This window comes from Rhipicephalus microplus, chromosome X (genome assembly GCF_043290135.1).
Source record: "Rhipicephalus microplus isolate Deutch F79 chromosome X, USDA_Rmic, whole genome shotgun sequence".
In the NCBI taxonomy this organism is placed as follows: Eukaryota; Metazoa; Arthropoda; class Arachnida; order Ixodida; family Ixodidae; genus Rhipicephalus; species Rhipicephalus microplus.
The window spans coordinates 121,398,741-121,414,437 of NC_134710.1; the positions used below are offsets into that span (position 1 = coordinate 121,398,741).

At 41.5% G+C, this 15,697-nt stretch overlaps 1 protein-coding gene across 6 annotated transcripts in view; it reads right to left on the bottom strand.

Annotated features, from left to right (window-relative positions):
• Nucleotides 1-611: 611 nt before the first annotated feature.
• The window catches only part of LOC119176380 (puratrophin-1), a 540,416-nt gene continuing 525,330 nt past the window's right edge, over nucleotides 612-15,697 (bottom strand). For 5 of the 6 annotated variants that reach the window (XM_075877541.1, XM_075877540.1, XM_075877537.1 and 2 more), the window contains 4 exons: nucleotides 10,300-10,416; nucleotides 8,392-8,607; nucleotides 6,655-6,856; nucleotides 612-2,448 (listed from right to left, as the gene is read on the bottom strand). In XM_075877541.1, the coding sequence (XP_075733656.1) occupies nucleotides 2,442-2,448; nucleotides 6,655-6,856; nucleotides 8,392-8,607; nucleotides 10,300-10,416 (542 nt within the window). In that variant the 3' untranslated portion in view covers nucleotides 612-2,441. The remainder of the gene's footprint in view (nucleotides 2,449-6,654; nucleotides 6,857-8,391; nucleotides 8,608-10,299; nucleotides 10,417-15,697) is intronic. The other variant, XM_075877543.1, reaches the window with a different exon arrangement.

Consider the following 15,697-nt stretch of genomic DNA (forward strand, 5'->3'; position numbering starts at 1 on the left):
GTATTTTGCCACCAGTGAAATTGCGGGTTTTTGGATTAACTTTCGAGGCATATACTCCACTCCAGCAATTTTCAAATCCTCCTTGAATTGCGAAATGAATTTACATTCCCATGCACACTTTGCCACTTAATTTACATTATATGAGGCAATGCATGGATAATGTATAGTCACTCACCGATACTATACCCAGAGCTTCACCCACACATCATGATTCACTTCGTGGAGATGCTTTTTTTTTTCAGCATGGTCCAAAATGCTGCCGATTAGTAGTCAAGGCTCCCGAGAACATGCGAGCCAAACATTACAGTGCCTCGGGTGGCCTGGTATTTGCAAGTCAGCTACAAATCATTCCCTCTTCTTTCTACAAATGTTGCCATATACACATATTAAGGCAATTAACCGACTTGAGCAATGCAAGTTGCGTAGTTACAGTGGCTGCAATGGGAGGCTGCCATGTTCAATAAAATTGAAAGCTGCACTTTCAAAAAAAAAAAAGAAAGAAAAAGGTCTCAAGGTCATCATGTGGGCAAGTCGTAACATTTCCTTAAACTCACCCCTCCCTGCTAAGCTTCAAGTGCGCTCATAGGGAGGAGAGAGAAAGCAATTACATCTGACAAATCTCTAAAACTTTATTCATACTTCACGGATTTTAAATATTTTTGCAGCGAGTGATTTGAGAGGTAATCAACTCCTTTAATAAAGTCATTCAATGGTTGCTTGGGAAGGTGTTGCAGGGCCCCTTTAATTACAACCCTTTGCATCTCTTACAAACCCAGTTAAATTGAGTACATTTGCAGTATTGCTGCCCATAACATTTTGACACAATGACACATGACAGAGCGACGCACTAAGTATTAGGCAAAAACATTTATTTTTATACAAACCAGAAATAGGTACACAGAACAACTGTGTTAAGATTTACAAAAGAAAACACGGCATCACAACACAGATCCAGTAAGGTTCATAACAGAGTTAAATCAAAAATGGCACAAGTGAATAAGTGACCAGAAGGAACAATTAAGAAAATTTTGGAATTTGTGACATTTACAATCAAATTATGTACACGTCAGAGAAGAGCAATTGCTTGAAGCAGCAGTTTTGCAGCCTGCTCCTAATATAAGTTTTTTCTACTGCTAGAAGTATCCCCTATTTTACATTTCTCAGCATGCTTATCACTTGATAGATCTGAAACAGTGGAACATTCTAAGGATATCTCACAAGATTAGCACACTCCCAACTAACCGCACTGCTCCTCTATGCAATTAAATAACATGACGGCTGTAATAATATCAGGCATAACTAAGCAACCACAATAATAAAAATAATAGGAATATAAGAGGTATCGTTGTAAACACACTAGTACATTCACACTTTAATGCAACAGCATGCTACATGTCACACACTCGGCTTGCATGCACCCATACATGCACACATTACACACACACACACATGCAGGTAGGTGCCTCCATAAAGAGCACTAGGCAAGGGAAAGAAAGGAATACACAGGGAGAGGGCAACTTCCACAAGCTACTGAGCATTGAACAGAACTGAGAAAACAAACATGCCCAATTGAATTTGTTCCATAGACATTTTTTTTCTTTCCCTTTTCTGGCAGTCTTGAATATAGGTATACTTAATGCAAACACCAGGAAAACCGCAGACAATGTTGCCACGAAATGCAGATGAAGAGAATGGTGCCAACTAGTTTTTTCTTAAAAGTACAGCAAAAAGAAACCAAAAGAGAAAGAATAAAGAGGAAGAAGAGAAGCCTCGTTCACTTCCACACTCAGGTCACCCAGTTGATAGCGCTGGCGCAATCTTTAAGACGACTCCTATAGAGGACAGCTCGTGGAAGGGCTGCCAAATCCAGAGAGCCCACACACCGGCATCAAGCATTGGCCAGCACCGCCCACTGACCCCGCCTCCAAGTAAGAATTCACAGAGTGGCACACAACTGAAAATTTTGCACCTGCTCCTGTCAGGGGGGGGGGGGGGGGGGGCTTTTGTGACATTTCAGGTAAATTTTACAGAGTGTGAGGGCTAAGGAGGAGGAAGACTCAGTTTCACAACTCCTATGGCACATTGTACAATGTTAAGCTCATGTCTTCCTCTTCAGGTGACGTGGCAGCATGAAATTGGACTAAGGAGAAAAAAAAAAACATGAACCCTCACAAAGCAATAAAAAAAATACTCAACACGAATAATGGTAGTAGTAATACAAGACAAGAAGGACCCTGAGGTTTGCTGGTTGTTACAGTGGTGCTCTACTCCACTATATTTCGTTCTATCTTTTGATTTTTTTCACACGACTGCTTGCCCCCATTTTACAGTTGAAATAAGTTACTTGATGAAAAATAACATAATAAAGACACAAGCATCATCGTGTGCTTTGCGATTCCGCGTTTTTAAAACTGCTCCTCTTGTTGATGTTGCATTTGAAGTCAGGTTCTGTAAGAAGAAAAAGTGAAATGGAATAAGTTATGGCCATGACACACATACCAATGAGTTTCCTTTTTATTTCAAAAACACTGCAGACCCTCACCACATAATCACCAAAATAAATGTTAGGGTGAGAGGAAGATTACAATTTATGTTCAAAATGCAAAAAATTTTTGAAGAGCCTTTTGGCTGCCCTTTCTAAGCACAGGCTGTTGCAAAACGCAAAAATAGTTGAAAGTGAAAACACATCCCAGCTGCTACACTGAATGAAACTATTCTGGGCGATCTCATAAAATTTGATGATTTTTTGACAATTTTAATTATATTAATACTTTACTTGAACACACCCAGAGTCAATTCCTGTAATGGACACAAGTGAAAACTAAATCTTGCCTATTAAAAATAAAGTGAGTTACAAGCATCACCTTTGCAGACTAAATCTCAGAAGTTGGGTGCCAACAGCAAGTTCAATACAATAAACTGTGCTTTAGTCCTTTCCCTATCAAGCTTTTCATCCACAACCAATGCAAAATTACTGCTTTTGGTCTTTTGACTGCTTTTGAAAATTTCACTATTTGATTCTATCCGTCTTACACACCTAAAAATTATTTAAAAGAGAAATATGCAGAGCATTGGCTTCACTGCACTGCACCACAGTAAGTGCCCTAACGTTTGCAGTCTTCAGTGCAGGACATCTCTCAAATTTAAGAAATAAAGTGCAGGCACAAACGTGTTCATGAAGACAAATCTTATATGCACTGGTGGGGATTTTCTTACATCTAACGGCATCCAATGCCGATATGCTAAGATGCAGTCACTGTCCGAATTTGATGATTCAGAGAAAGTGCTGCTTTGTTTACTTGCTGGTACACCCGCAGAAGGAGTCAAAACTTCGGCAAACAAGTACATATTTTTGTTTGTTTGTTTTTTCAAAAAAAAATAGCTGATATCCCCATGTACATGCCACTCATGCATATATGAGGATGCAATTTTCTAATTTTGGTTACCAAAATGAAGTTCTTTCTAGACCAAAACGCATGTTTTGAAAGCTTTTTTGTATACTTTTTGCAAATGACAACACAGCAAAACGATTAAGGGTAGGTAAACTGCGATGCTCCCAAATGCTTTTTTCAGGGAGGATGGCCTCAGCTAGTCTTTGATAGGAAAAGGGTTAACTATGGTCTTAGTAGATGTTCTACATATTTGCTTTAAAAAAAACTATTACTATTAGGAGTTTGTCTTTGCAAACAAATTTACTACATGGCATGGTATCCCGAACCAATTTAGACATTTCCATGCACACATAACCTCACAGAAACTTGTGTAGCCATTATGGATCTCCGACTTTCAGACCTCTTGGCAGCTCTCTGGCAGCCAGAGCTAGCCAGAGGGTCAGCCACCTAGTTGTGGTTGGGACAGGAAACAGCATCGTAGTCACGTGTGTGGGAAAACAGAGACAACCCGAAGCCTACCCCAAGATTGCAAAATCGAACACTGGGACAGCCAGTGCAAATGTAAACAAACCCTACCGTCGTGACAGCAAATGAAGCTAGTTTTTTTTCCTTCATTGTCCACTTTGAAACACGTGGCTAAGTTTTCCGAAGAACTGAAATGATATCCTCAAGCGCACGCATTTGGGATACGACTTCCTACGCTCCTAAGATCACTTGCAACTCACCCCATCCACAAATTAAACAAAGCATTCAGCTGGTGTACAGTGCCTCGAGAACGATGCAAGGCGAACTGCCGCGCCATTGACAGCTTAACAAGCTCATGTCTTCTTCGTACACATAACCGTGACTGCACAACACAAGACCATATCTCTCGAAACTGATCGTGTCCCAAAAAGAGCTCGAGGATATATACCTGCTCAGCTATCGTGTAGCATACGTTGCCATGAGTGCACCGTCGTATCTAAAATATTTTAAACTTCCGCATGATGAGTTTTCGACTCGTTTTGGCAGTTGCCTGCACCTCTTTACCAGTCCTAAATGGAACTTCGAAGACCTCATGCATCTCAGCTTTTATTTGAGCTACTAGGTCATAACCATAGATACTGCATGGCATTATTACATAGAGGTGAAAAAAGAAATAAAGCCATTGATGAAATAGACAATGAAAGGATGTACACATTTCTGAAACCATTTTTTTTTTTTTCTCGAGTTGACAAACCGTAGAGTATCATATATATCATACCATACTAAATACGCTGGCCCATAGATCGAAGTATGCTCGCATGCCGTTCGCGACCAGCGAGCATCACACACTTCAAAACAACTGTACGATATTTATTATTCAATCAAGGTCTTTTGTCACCATCGAAGACTGAGTAATGAATTTCTTGAGAGGTTTAAGCATGCAAACACATGACAGAGTAAGCTAGTTTGACCACAATTGTCTTCGCTAAGTACACAGAAAGCAGGCAAGGCACCACAAATGACGTACTATGAAAAAATAACTCTGAAGTTCTCTCTATGTATGCATACATACGCGTACACAACTTTTGAGGCATGTGCCCGATGTAGTTAGCAAGCAACAGTTCGGCAAGTTGCTCACAAAAGATAACTTCACGAGAAACTAAAGCGATAAACAGTAGCTTCAAAAGCTCGCCACCACTCGTAATCGCCACATCTCGCACGGCAGAACAAGCTTTATAAGATAACGCCAAAAGTGATGACAAGTGAAGGCGCAGTCCCCCAAAGCTTGCATTGCAATCTGTCAAGTCCTCACAAAAGATGGCGACAAGTGCATATCTTATCTTTTCGGCATCTGCTAGCCCAAAACCTGCTCAATACCTTCCAGAGAGCTTCCATGAATAAATTGTCTTGGACGCTTCTGGCAACTCTCAGGTTTCTCGCGGGAAGCCAGAACCGTCCAACCCGACGAAAACTAACGCCAACCGGAAGTTCGTCGCAGGGGGACGAAGCAACCAGAGAAAAACGAGTGTGCTCTTGCTGGCTCTGACAGTGCGCAGGTATCCAAAAGTGGAAAATTGAAGAGCCCCACTGTGTAGTTCCATAGCAACTGAGTAGTTGATGTACTGACACACGTAGTTCTATAGTCCAAACAACAGAACAAAGAACAAAGTCATATTTCTACAATCTTCCCCCCAATGGTTGTCCCCTAATGTGCTACAAACCACATTATTATACTCTACGTGCGCAGTTTCTTGACCCCAAATGTTTTCTCAACATCACTATGCCAACACAGGCATTACCAGCAGCATTCGAGGTCACTAATGCTGCTGGAGAGCTAGCACAGGCATTGGTTTCATTTTATGCACATTCCTATATATAAATAGGCAGTTATATACTTTGCCAGCATGGTTAATAGCTCTAAGCTTAAAATGTATTCTTTCTATACATTCAGAAACACTCAGAGAAGGAAAACAAAGAAATGCAGAGTCAAAAACAAATCTGTAGGATATGCTGTAACAGTGGATTGATTCAGCACATCAAGGCCTCAGGTTCATGCAGAGTAAGAAAATTTTTCTTTAAAAGAAAGATTTATTGCAAAGGAGAACTTGCCTTTTGCAACTGCCTGTGTACAAAGGACATTGTCATTATAAAGCATAGCATGGATGATTCCCCATGATAGGCTATTAATAGTACGCATGCTATTTATTATATGATGCCTATAGGATGCACAGCAGCAAGTGAAAATGCTGAAGTAATGAGTACACAATAATAAATTGTAGCACCACTACCATGAAGATTGTTATTTCTGCTACTACATGTTACTGATGATGAACCAAAAGACCCAAATAACCACAATTCTGAATGAATGCTGACTATAGCCCACACTTCAACAGTGCACGCACTATCAAAAGGCTTCAACACAAAAGTCAACTTCTATTCATGCAAAGCACATTTTAGTTAAATTTCGGTGTTTCAATGCAGCCATGGCAGAAGATGCATCTGGGGCAGGTACATCCAAAATGGATTTCAGTTTTAAAGTTTTTTGAGCACTTGAAACTGATGCAACCTCATTTGCAAGAGGGATTCTCTTCCAGACTAGGGATAACATGCTAAACAATCAATGATGAAGCCCCCACACAGGTGCAGTGGTACTGAAAGAATACAGACACACTATACCTCCTTCGTTCGCTTTTGCTAAATCTAGGTTCAATTGAGGGTAAATCTAGGTTCAATTGAGGGTCACTAAACTAAATGGTAAACTAAACAGTTCAAAACAAGTGTAACAGTAATTTCTTACTCATTCAGTGAAAAGCCCTGGGTGTGCAGTGAGGAGGTGACCTCTTCTCCACAATGGGATCCTTCTTCTGAATGCGTGGCAAGAGAATCATTGGACAGCAGCGAGTCACTGCGTTCTGCTTTACGGTGCCTTCGCATCATCAGCACCGATGCATCTGCGCTGCAGTCCCCAGCGGTGCTGGCATCTGTGCAGAAACCACTCTCTGCAAAAAAGAGAAAAAAAAAGTGTGCTTCAACCATTAGTCCATTCAGTACAGCAAAAAGTGCTCTTCTGGACATATCACATAAGCACAGTGATACACTACATCAAATATTCATCAATTTGGTCATCTAAAGTGATTTGTACACATGAAGCGATCCTGTCACACTTGTCAGATAGAATTTAAAAGCAGTTAACTCTTCAGCATCACAGTGACTAAATTATGAGCAGACTTGAGAAAGAAAACTAGCAATGTGTGTGCCCTTAATAGTGCACTAAAGCAAAGTAACTTGAAAACAGACAATATTATAAAAAGTCGGTTTTATGGTGATCTCAGGTGTATACCATGAAGGTTGAATGTGGATGAAGAGTTAGATCTCGGGGCAAGCAAAGTGACTAGAGTCTAGCGATGCACTAGTCGCTTTTTTTCTTCTACACCCACATTCCAAGTTTGTGTTGTGTATCTCAAAATAAGCATCAACAACTAGATCAATCAGCCACCCTAGTATTTAGGCTCGTGCGAATAGTAAATTTTAGGTTCAATACACATTTGAATAGTTTATATCACATATTATAAAGAAAAGTGTGCATATTTATTGTGAGCCAACTAAACTGCACAACAGCTTTTTTTTTTAATAAAGCAAGGCATGAGCAAATGTCATCCTTTTTTTTTTTTTTTTTTAAGAAAGTTGAAGCAACTCCGATAGTAGCAGGATTTGACTTTTGGTGGAACGCTAGTGATAACCTGCAAAGTACATGAAGTTTGAAAATTTACCATGCTCAGAGCATAAAGGCCAGTATAACGAGCTTTTACACTTAAAAACTGATTAATTATTATGAGGGTAAAGTGTTCATTTAACCTTGGTATGGGGCTTTGCAGCAGGGCAGACTTCCTTTGACAGGTGCACTCACTGTACGTCACCCCTCCAATGCAATGAAACCCCCTTTACAAGTGGAAGTCACATGTGGACGTATAGTATACACCTATTCATTCATTTCGAATACTTTGTAATTTCTAATAAATTGAATTCAAATCAAAGCAAATTCAAACACTGCCATATTCGTTCGAATATTTGAAGTTTTCAACAATTTTCACAAGCCTACTATTATTCTTTTTCTAAAAAGCTGTTGAACAAGTATTATCCCACAATTTCCATGATGACATAACAGTCAAGCCCATCTGAAATAATATAGCACACAAGAGGTTTACATGGCATGCAAGCAATGAAATTCTACTCCCAATAACACCAGATAACGTAAGGTAGATGTAAACAGCACAAGTGTTAAATTCACTCGTTGATGCATTGGTACTAAATGATCATGGCCAATCAGCCTAAATTCTGTTGTTCAGGTGAGATTCAGCCTCCAAAAGGATTCTCTGCATCTGTGGTTCAATGTAATCTAGTTCAAATGCTTTAAGTAATGATTAGATGCACCTGCTTGCTTGGCACAATTGGGTGGAGTTTATCTAAATGGCACTGCAATACAACACCTTCCCCAACCAGACTACAATGGCTTACAATGATGATGTTTTCTTACCAGTGGAGCAGTGAGACTGGTGGGTCAGTGATCGCTGTAGAGGTCGAGGGCTATCTCCAGCCTCAAAACCCAGGTTGAGAGCACAGTGGAGAGAGCCTTGGCTTGACGAAGATGAAGACGAAGAGCTCACAGAGATGATGGAATGAGGTCGCTTGCTGGCTCCGCCTTCTCGGCCCAGCTCCAGGAGACCCAGAGGGCTGCGCAGCCGGGGTGCAGCTGCAAAAGAAAGGAAGAAAGCCAGGCAAATCTAGCGTTCCACAATGTGGCCAACACCACACTATTCACTGTAAATGAAGAAGGAATAACATGGGAAATCCCTTTCAATTTAATTCAGTATGCCGAAAATGCATAAAAATGCCGTACGATGAGGCTGTTTTTAAAAATGTGTACTAACGCTCTCTTGCTGCTGCTGCTATAAATGCTGCTCTGTTTGTGAGCCAGTTGTACTACTCCGATGTGTAGGCCTTATCTATACCTTTGTATGAGCACAGTAAATGCCCAATAGGTAGATAATCTTTGTACATTTCATAATTTTCCTCCAACTCCCGCGTGTACAAGATGGGCAACTCCAAATGTCCAAATCACCTAGCACACAATATAAATGTCTTTTGAAGTACTTAGACTACATCTGTCTACGAGAGGTTCAGTAAAAAACCCTGTGATGAATTCTGTGATAGAATACTGGCTGTCAGTTTCTGTATGAGCTAATTGGACAGAGCTCGAGCCAGTTGTCACTACCAGCTCTCAATCTGTCGCATCATCATGGCAACGCATTCTTTAATGAAGACTCGACCCAACGGACTCTTACAGAATACCTATCTTGGTTTAGTTCAAGCGACAGGGTTTTAGCAGATGTGTATTTAAATTACTGTACATGTATACAGTCAATTGTCTATATTTACTTGCAGTCACTAAAGACAGGACATGAACCTGTGAACATGTCGCATTGACTGACGTGGCTTATAAAATAGACTTTTCAAAGGAGGCTGGCGACTATTCAACACATTCAATAGTGAGCCGTCTCTTTACTGAGATGCATTTATATAACAAAAGTTTTCTCTTATTTTTTTCAATCTACAAAGAAAGGGAAAAAAACTTTCCAAACTCAAAGTGGGAATAAGACCTTTTGTGTGAATGGGGACTGCTACATAAAATTACATTCAAAATGAAGTATATTCTAGAACATTACTTAAGTTTGAAAAGACAAAAACCTCTAATAAAGAGGTCATTTGAAACTTCAAGAAGTGAGAGAGAGGCCCCGGAATACAGAAAGTTACAGATTTACAAAACTAAAATATATCAGCACTGCTTATGCTGACTAGTTACAACTGTTTGTTATTGTTCACTAGCTTCTCTTACAGCAATGTAACAAAATATGCTTACACTATATACTATAACTCTCCCTCTTTATATAAAATGCTTCACAATTACAAACAGTTATTTAGGAAATATACCTGAAGTTTTCTTCTTCCCTCACTAAAGAATAACCAAGATAAGTGGAGTCACTGAACTTTTAATGAATGACAATACTAGAATGTTTTTGTGGAATTTGGATACTTTGAGGAACAGTTATATCAAAACTACTAAGTGTAAATCCATTATTAAAAAGTTCCACTTCTAGCAAATATGATTGAATAAAACCTTTCATGTTACAAAAAAGCCAAAATCTACAAAAAAATGCTCCTCCCAACAAAAGTGCTTTTTCCAAACCATGATACTTTTTATCACACACACAGGCTCTGTTCTAGTAGCCTGAGTTGACTAAGCTAAAAGCCTACTCAGCAATCCAACCACGAAAGTTACAGCTAAAATCAGCGAAGTGAATTTAAAAAAAAGTGAGAACTTGGAAATAAACAAACAACATATGACATTAATGAACATAAACAAACTACAATTACTTTTACATACTTCGGCTAAGCTGCTGGAAAGTGATGGAGCGGTCGTTGATTTGGTCACTGCTAGGACGAATATCAAGGCAAGGTTTGTTTCCAATACCCATGGACGACATCTCTGCAAGGCGCATCTCTGAAAGTAAAAGGAACAAAAGAGTCATCCCTGATGCAATTGACACTGCAGCAACATTTAATGTTGTTGCTCCAAACATAACCATTAAAAATCACCAGAATAATTAGCATGTTGAAATATAAGAATGTAAATGTTCGAATGGCCGTCAGTAGTCATTCAAGTGTCTTGATGAACAGGAAAGCAGTAGCAAATGTAGTCGTAGTATGTTTCATGCTAATGTAAGCTATCAGTTACATAAAATACCATTGTTCTAGAAGCACTACCCATGTCTTTTGCACTGCGACTTAAGCAAGGATAAGCAAGCATGGCAAAGCCACGTCAGTATCTCGGACCATATTATAGTACAGCCGAGCCCACATATGACAGCCCCACTTAAAATGAACTTCCACTTAAAATGAACGATACCTGCATGACCATGGAAATATACATTATTTCAATGGCACAAAATCGTACTTACAACAAACGACTATGAGTGTCGCCGATCAGTTACAACGAATGGAGTCGGCGCTCGGGTGACTTCTTGGGAAACCACTTTCGACCACGATAAGCCATCAGTGAGGTACTTATAGATTTTTATTGTCAAACTCTGACCCTGCCTCTGCAGCCTTCTAGTTGTCACTCTTCCCGATCTCTGCACACGCAGACCGCTCTCCCAAGTTTTCCTACGTGTGAGCTGTGCGTTTCGTGGGCCTTGCAAGTAAGCTACCTGACCTTTTTCCCACGTGTTTTGGTTTTCCAAGTTGCCTTCCCGCCATATTCTCTCCTCTCCTCACTCTATCACAACTCCTTCGCATATATCTCGCAAGTCAGCTCTTCTCTCTATCAGAACTCCTTCGCATATATCTCGCAAGTCTGCTCTTCTCTCTATCACAACTTCTTCACCCATCTCCATCGCTCCGCGACACCAGCCACGCAGGCCTGGATTCAGGAGTTTCATTTTCCGACTAAAAACGGGCCCAGAGCTGTTCCATGAGTGCTGAATTTGTCGCACATGTGCGTCTTGCTCGTCGTTGGTGTACATGTGTGCTTAGGATGGCGGAAGAAAGGCATTCTACCCTTTGTTTTCTCTGCCGCTCAACAAAACATCGGAAGTGTGACTGTTTGGCTTGGGCATAATCTGCGCTTTTTTTACAGGTGCTGCATTGTGGAGCGCTTGTTCATATTTGTTGACCACCTGGCAGCCATTTTGTCGCTTCGGGTGTCCCTGTATTCAGCTGTGGAGATCGTGAAGGCTTCTTGGGCAGCAGTGACGGCTACATGTGTGCGAAGCTGTTTTCGCAAGGCTGACTTCGTCAGCGTTGGATCCGATGCTGAGCCCGAAGCTTCCGGACAGGACCACACCTGCGCCGATTCGTGGCAGCGCATCTTCGACTTGGACATGAGAGGGCGTGCGGGACATGTGTTGTGATGATTTCATTACGACTGATAATGAGGCTCACACTGTGGAACCGTGCATGGATGAGGGAATCGTGAATGAAGTGCACGGGCAAGAGCGATTTAGAGGAATCAAATCGCGAGGACGATGAAACTTTGGAGCCAGTGCCCACAAGCATGCTTGTAGCAATTGACCCGATTAACAGCATCAGGCATCTTGTATGTGCCACGGGCTTCAGAGCTCGTCACTGCTTCAAGTAAACTCGAGATCATCCTTATCCCGTCTCTTCAAAACACGTGCATCACGGACTTTTTTTGGGGAAAAAATGTGCGTTCTCAATTGCCACATTTCTTAAACCTGTGTTTCATCACTATGTATATAGGGATACAGCGAACAAATGCCGTGTCACGCTTAGGTTCGTCAAAAGATCGCTCAACTTAGTTGATAACTGTGTAAAATATATCATATTTCCCAAAGTAAATGCACTGCATCAAGGCCAATTGTTCTGAATGTTACAAATATTACCAACTGATAATTTGACTTTGCAATATATTTAAAGGGAATTTGTAGCATGCACTAGTATTCAGTGAGCACAAAAATATGCAGTTGAACCTCTATATTATGTAGTCTAAAATTGGTAACTTACTTCATTATAATGAAACAATAATATATTAAAACATTAGCCTTCTATGCAAACATTGTTACTGCAGTTTCTATTTTTATCTGAACAGTACTACAAGAAGTGCCCAAATAACGTGGCTACACGAAAAAAAAACTAATATATTTGAGAAACAAACAAATAAAAAAACATCCAATTTGGCACTGATGTGAAGCATGCTGAGCACATGCTCAGCACAAATGTAACTAAATGCTGTAATATTGAAAACGCAAATAAGCATGCTTGCTTAAGTGAAGTAAATAAATGATGCTCCATAGATGAAGTTACAAAGTAAAACACTTTATTATATAGGAAATTTCATTACACTGGAGTTCATTACATCAAGATTTAACTGTACAACCCTGCTCACATTTATGAGAGGTGAAAACATGCTCCAGAAACCTTCTACTCAAAGTTCAACATACATTGTTTCTCAGACTTAACATTAGCAACACCATTTTACAGAAAATAACAATAACAAACGTGAAAATAACCCATTCTACAATCTGCCTAGCAAATCTGAGAATCATTCGACTAGTAAAACCTCGTTGATATGTTTTAAAAAAAAAAGCGGAAGATGAACATATGATCCGTGAAAACGTACGATCCAAATCTAGCAATAATTCAGGCTGACAAGTCCAAATAGAGGTGTAAGGGTAAAAAGCATTTATTTCTGCCGCTGCCTCTCACCTTTGCAAAAGAAAAGCTGCTTTCACACACATTGTAGACCCTTGTCCACTTTTTAATTGTTTTTCACGCAAAAGAAGCTTTGTAAAGCTTTCAGTCCAGCAGGGGCTTCGGCGAAGTTAGCCGAAGCCAAGGTCGGCACGCTTTAATTTTCTCCATTGTGTTCCGGTGCCTCATTTCCCACTTCCTTCACTGCGTCGCCCAACACCACCTCCGCGACAATCTCGGTGACACTTAGCGGCTCGCAAGTCAGAACGTTGTCATCTATCGAGACGAACTCGGCAAATGGTACATCAGCGCCAGTGGAGAGGAACTCCTCATCGATGTCATTGTCGATGTCAAATGTGCATGCCCAGGGTCGTGTTCGATGCGCTCGGTACCCTCCCATGCAAACTGTCGCTGAAAACCGCTCTTTCTGAAGCAGGTGCTAACTTTTTCACTCATCACACTGTCCCAATAAGTGCTCAAGTAACGCATCAAATCGAGAAGCGATAAGTTGATAAGTTCTTGGCATGGTTCCCAGGGGTCATCACCACGCGACATGCAAGCAAAAAAGTGCCAATCCAATCCAAGCCAAAGCAGCAAGTGAGCGTTGCGGCGTGTTAGTTCGTTGTGTCCATGCTGTGGTTATGTTATGGGGAGATACAGAAGCTACACGGCTGCTTTCAAGTTGAAAGTGATTCATCATACACTAAACAACAGCAACAGGGCTGCCAGTAGGCACTTCGGAGTTGACGAGTTTTGTGTTTGCTACTGGTGATGGCAGCACGGGCAGCTGAAAGCCACCAAGACACGCTAGGCCTTCCGTGTACTTTGAATGGTAAAAGTTTAACAGAAAGTAACTGCGGACGATTCTGTGTTAGATCGCCATCTGCCCACTAATGCTACGCCTGCAAGCTTTGTGTACGATATTCGAAAACTTTTTTGTGCCTCAAGTAAATCTTGTCTTGTGTTGAACCTGTAATTTTATTGTTCAGGTAAGTCTTGATTAGTGCTTCTCAAAGCGTTAGTTGCCAGCGTGAGAATCCCAATATGCAGCCACTTCGCTTTTTTTCGCTTCCTATGCCTTCCTACCCCTTAACTTGTCGTCAGTCTTCCGCGAAAAAAAGTGCGAGGGTTATGAGAGTTAATATGGTATCGCTAAATTTTTTGCCAAGGTGCCAGCTGAGAAAGAAAACCACTGTGCTGCACAAAATAACAGGCATTTTTTTTAAACTGTTTGAAGACTGAAGGCTCCAATGGGTCTCTCTCTCTCTCTCTCTGTGTGTGTGCACGTGCGTGCGTGTGTGTGTGTGACGTGCATGCGTGCGTGTGCACGTGCGTGCGTGCGTGTGCGTGCGTTCACACAAAGAAATCGGCATTGCCGTGCGGCAGCAGTCGGCCTCTTGGCCCTTCACAAGCACATGAAGAGCAGTTTTTTTTTACATGTGAATGAGAACTTTTGCCCGCAGAATGTATCATACGAGCAGCTGGCGCAATGCTGAACGTTGCTGTCGAACAGTCGTATTTTCTGGGAACAGGCGGAAAGCATTAACACATACAGTCGAGCCCGACTATATCGAACCCGTTTATATCAAATTATCCCGTATATCGAACAATTTTTAAACACGGTAAGTTTACATTGAGAATATATAACAAAAGTTACTGTTTTATCGAACGAAAATAGCAACGACAACTGATATATCAAACTCCATGTGCCTCAAAAGAGCCCCAGCAAGTTGGCTTTCCCTTGCAGTGGCGGGCAAAACTGCCGGCGCCACCCTAGAAAAAGTTGGTTAGACCCGGTTGTGCGCGGGCGAACACCCCCCTACAAAAAATTATCCTGGCCCGCTTGCAGCGCTTACAGCCAATCAGAGGCCGTTGTGCTTTCTCCGAGGCACAGAGGCGGTAGAAGTGAGCGCCATTTTTTCTTTCTTTATGCTTGTGTGCCTGCTGCTGCCGATTCAGTGTGGTCTGTGGTGTTGGCTGTTGGTGCTCTGTGAACTGTATTGGCGCGCTGTCATCATGGCTTGCACAAAGAGGCGAAATTAGCCGTTCGCCACGAAACTCGAAATCATCAATCGGGTTGAGTGCGGTGAAAAAAAGTCCGATGTCGCCGCCGCTTACAAAATTCCAAGGAGCACCTTGAGTACTATCCTGAAGGACAAGGCAGACATCAGGGCCAAGTCGGACAAAAGGCCAGGTGCCCGTGGCGCCCGACGTGTACGCGCTGCTGTGTACGAAGATGTTGAAGCGGCCGTTTACAAGTAGTTTGTGGACGTTCGGTCGCGAAACATCCCGGTGTCCAGCCCTATGATCGAGCAGAAAGCCAAGGACCTTGCTTTTCTGCTCGACAGGAATGATTTCCAAGGCGGTTCAGGCTGGCTTCAGCGGTTCAAAGAAGAGCACGACATCGTTGGCAAAGCTGTTACAGGTGAAAGCAGAGCGGCGGACCTGGACAGTGTAGAAAAATGGCTCGAGGAAAACTGGCGAGATATCGCAGCAAGATATAGAGCCTTGATATAGATATAGAGCATTGAAGATATATATATATATATATATATCTTCAATGCGGATGAAAC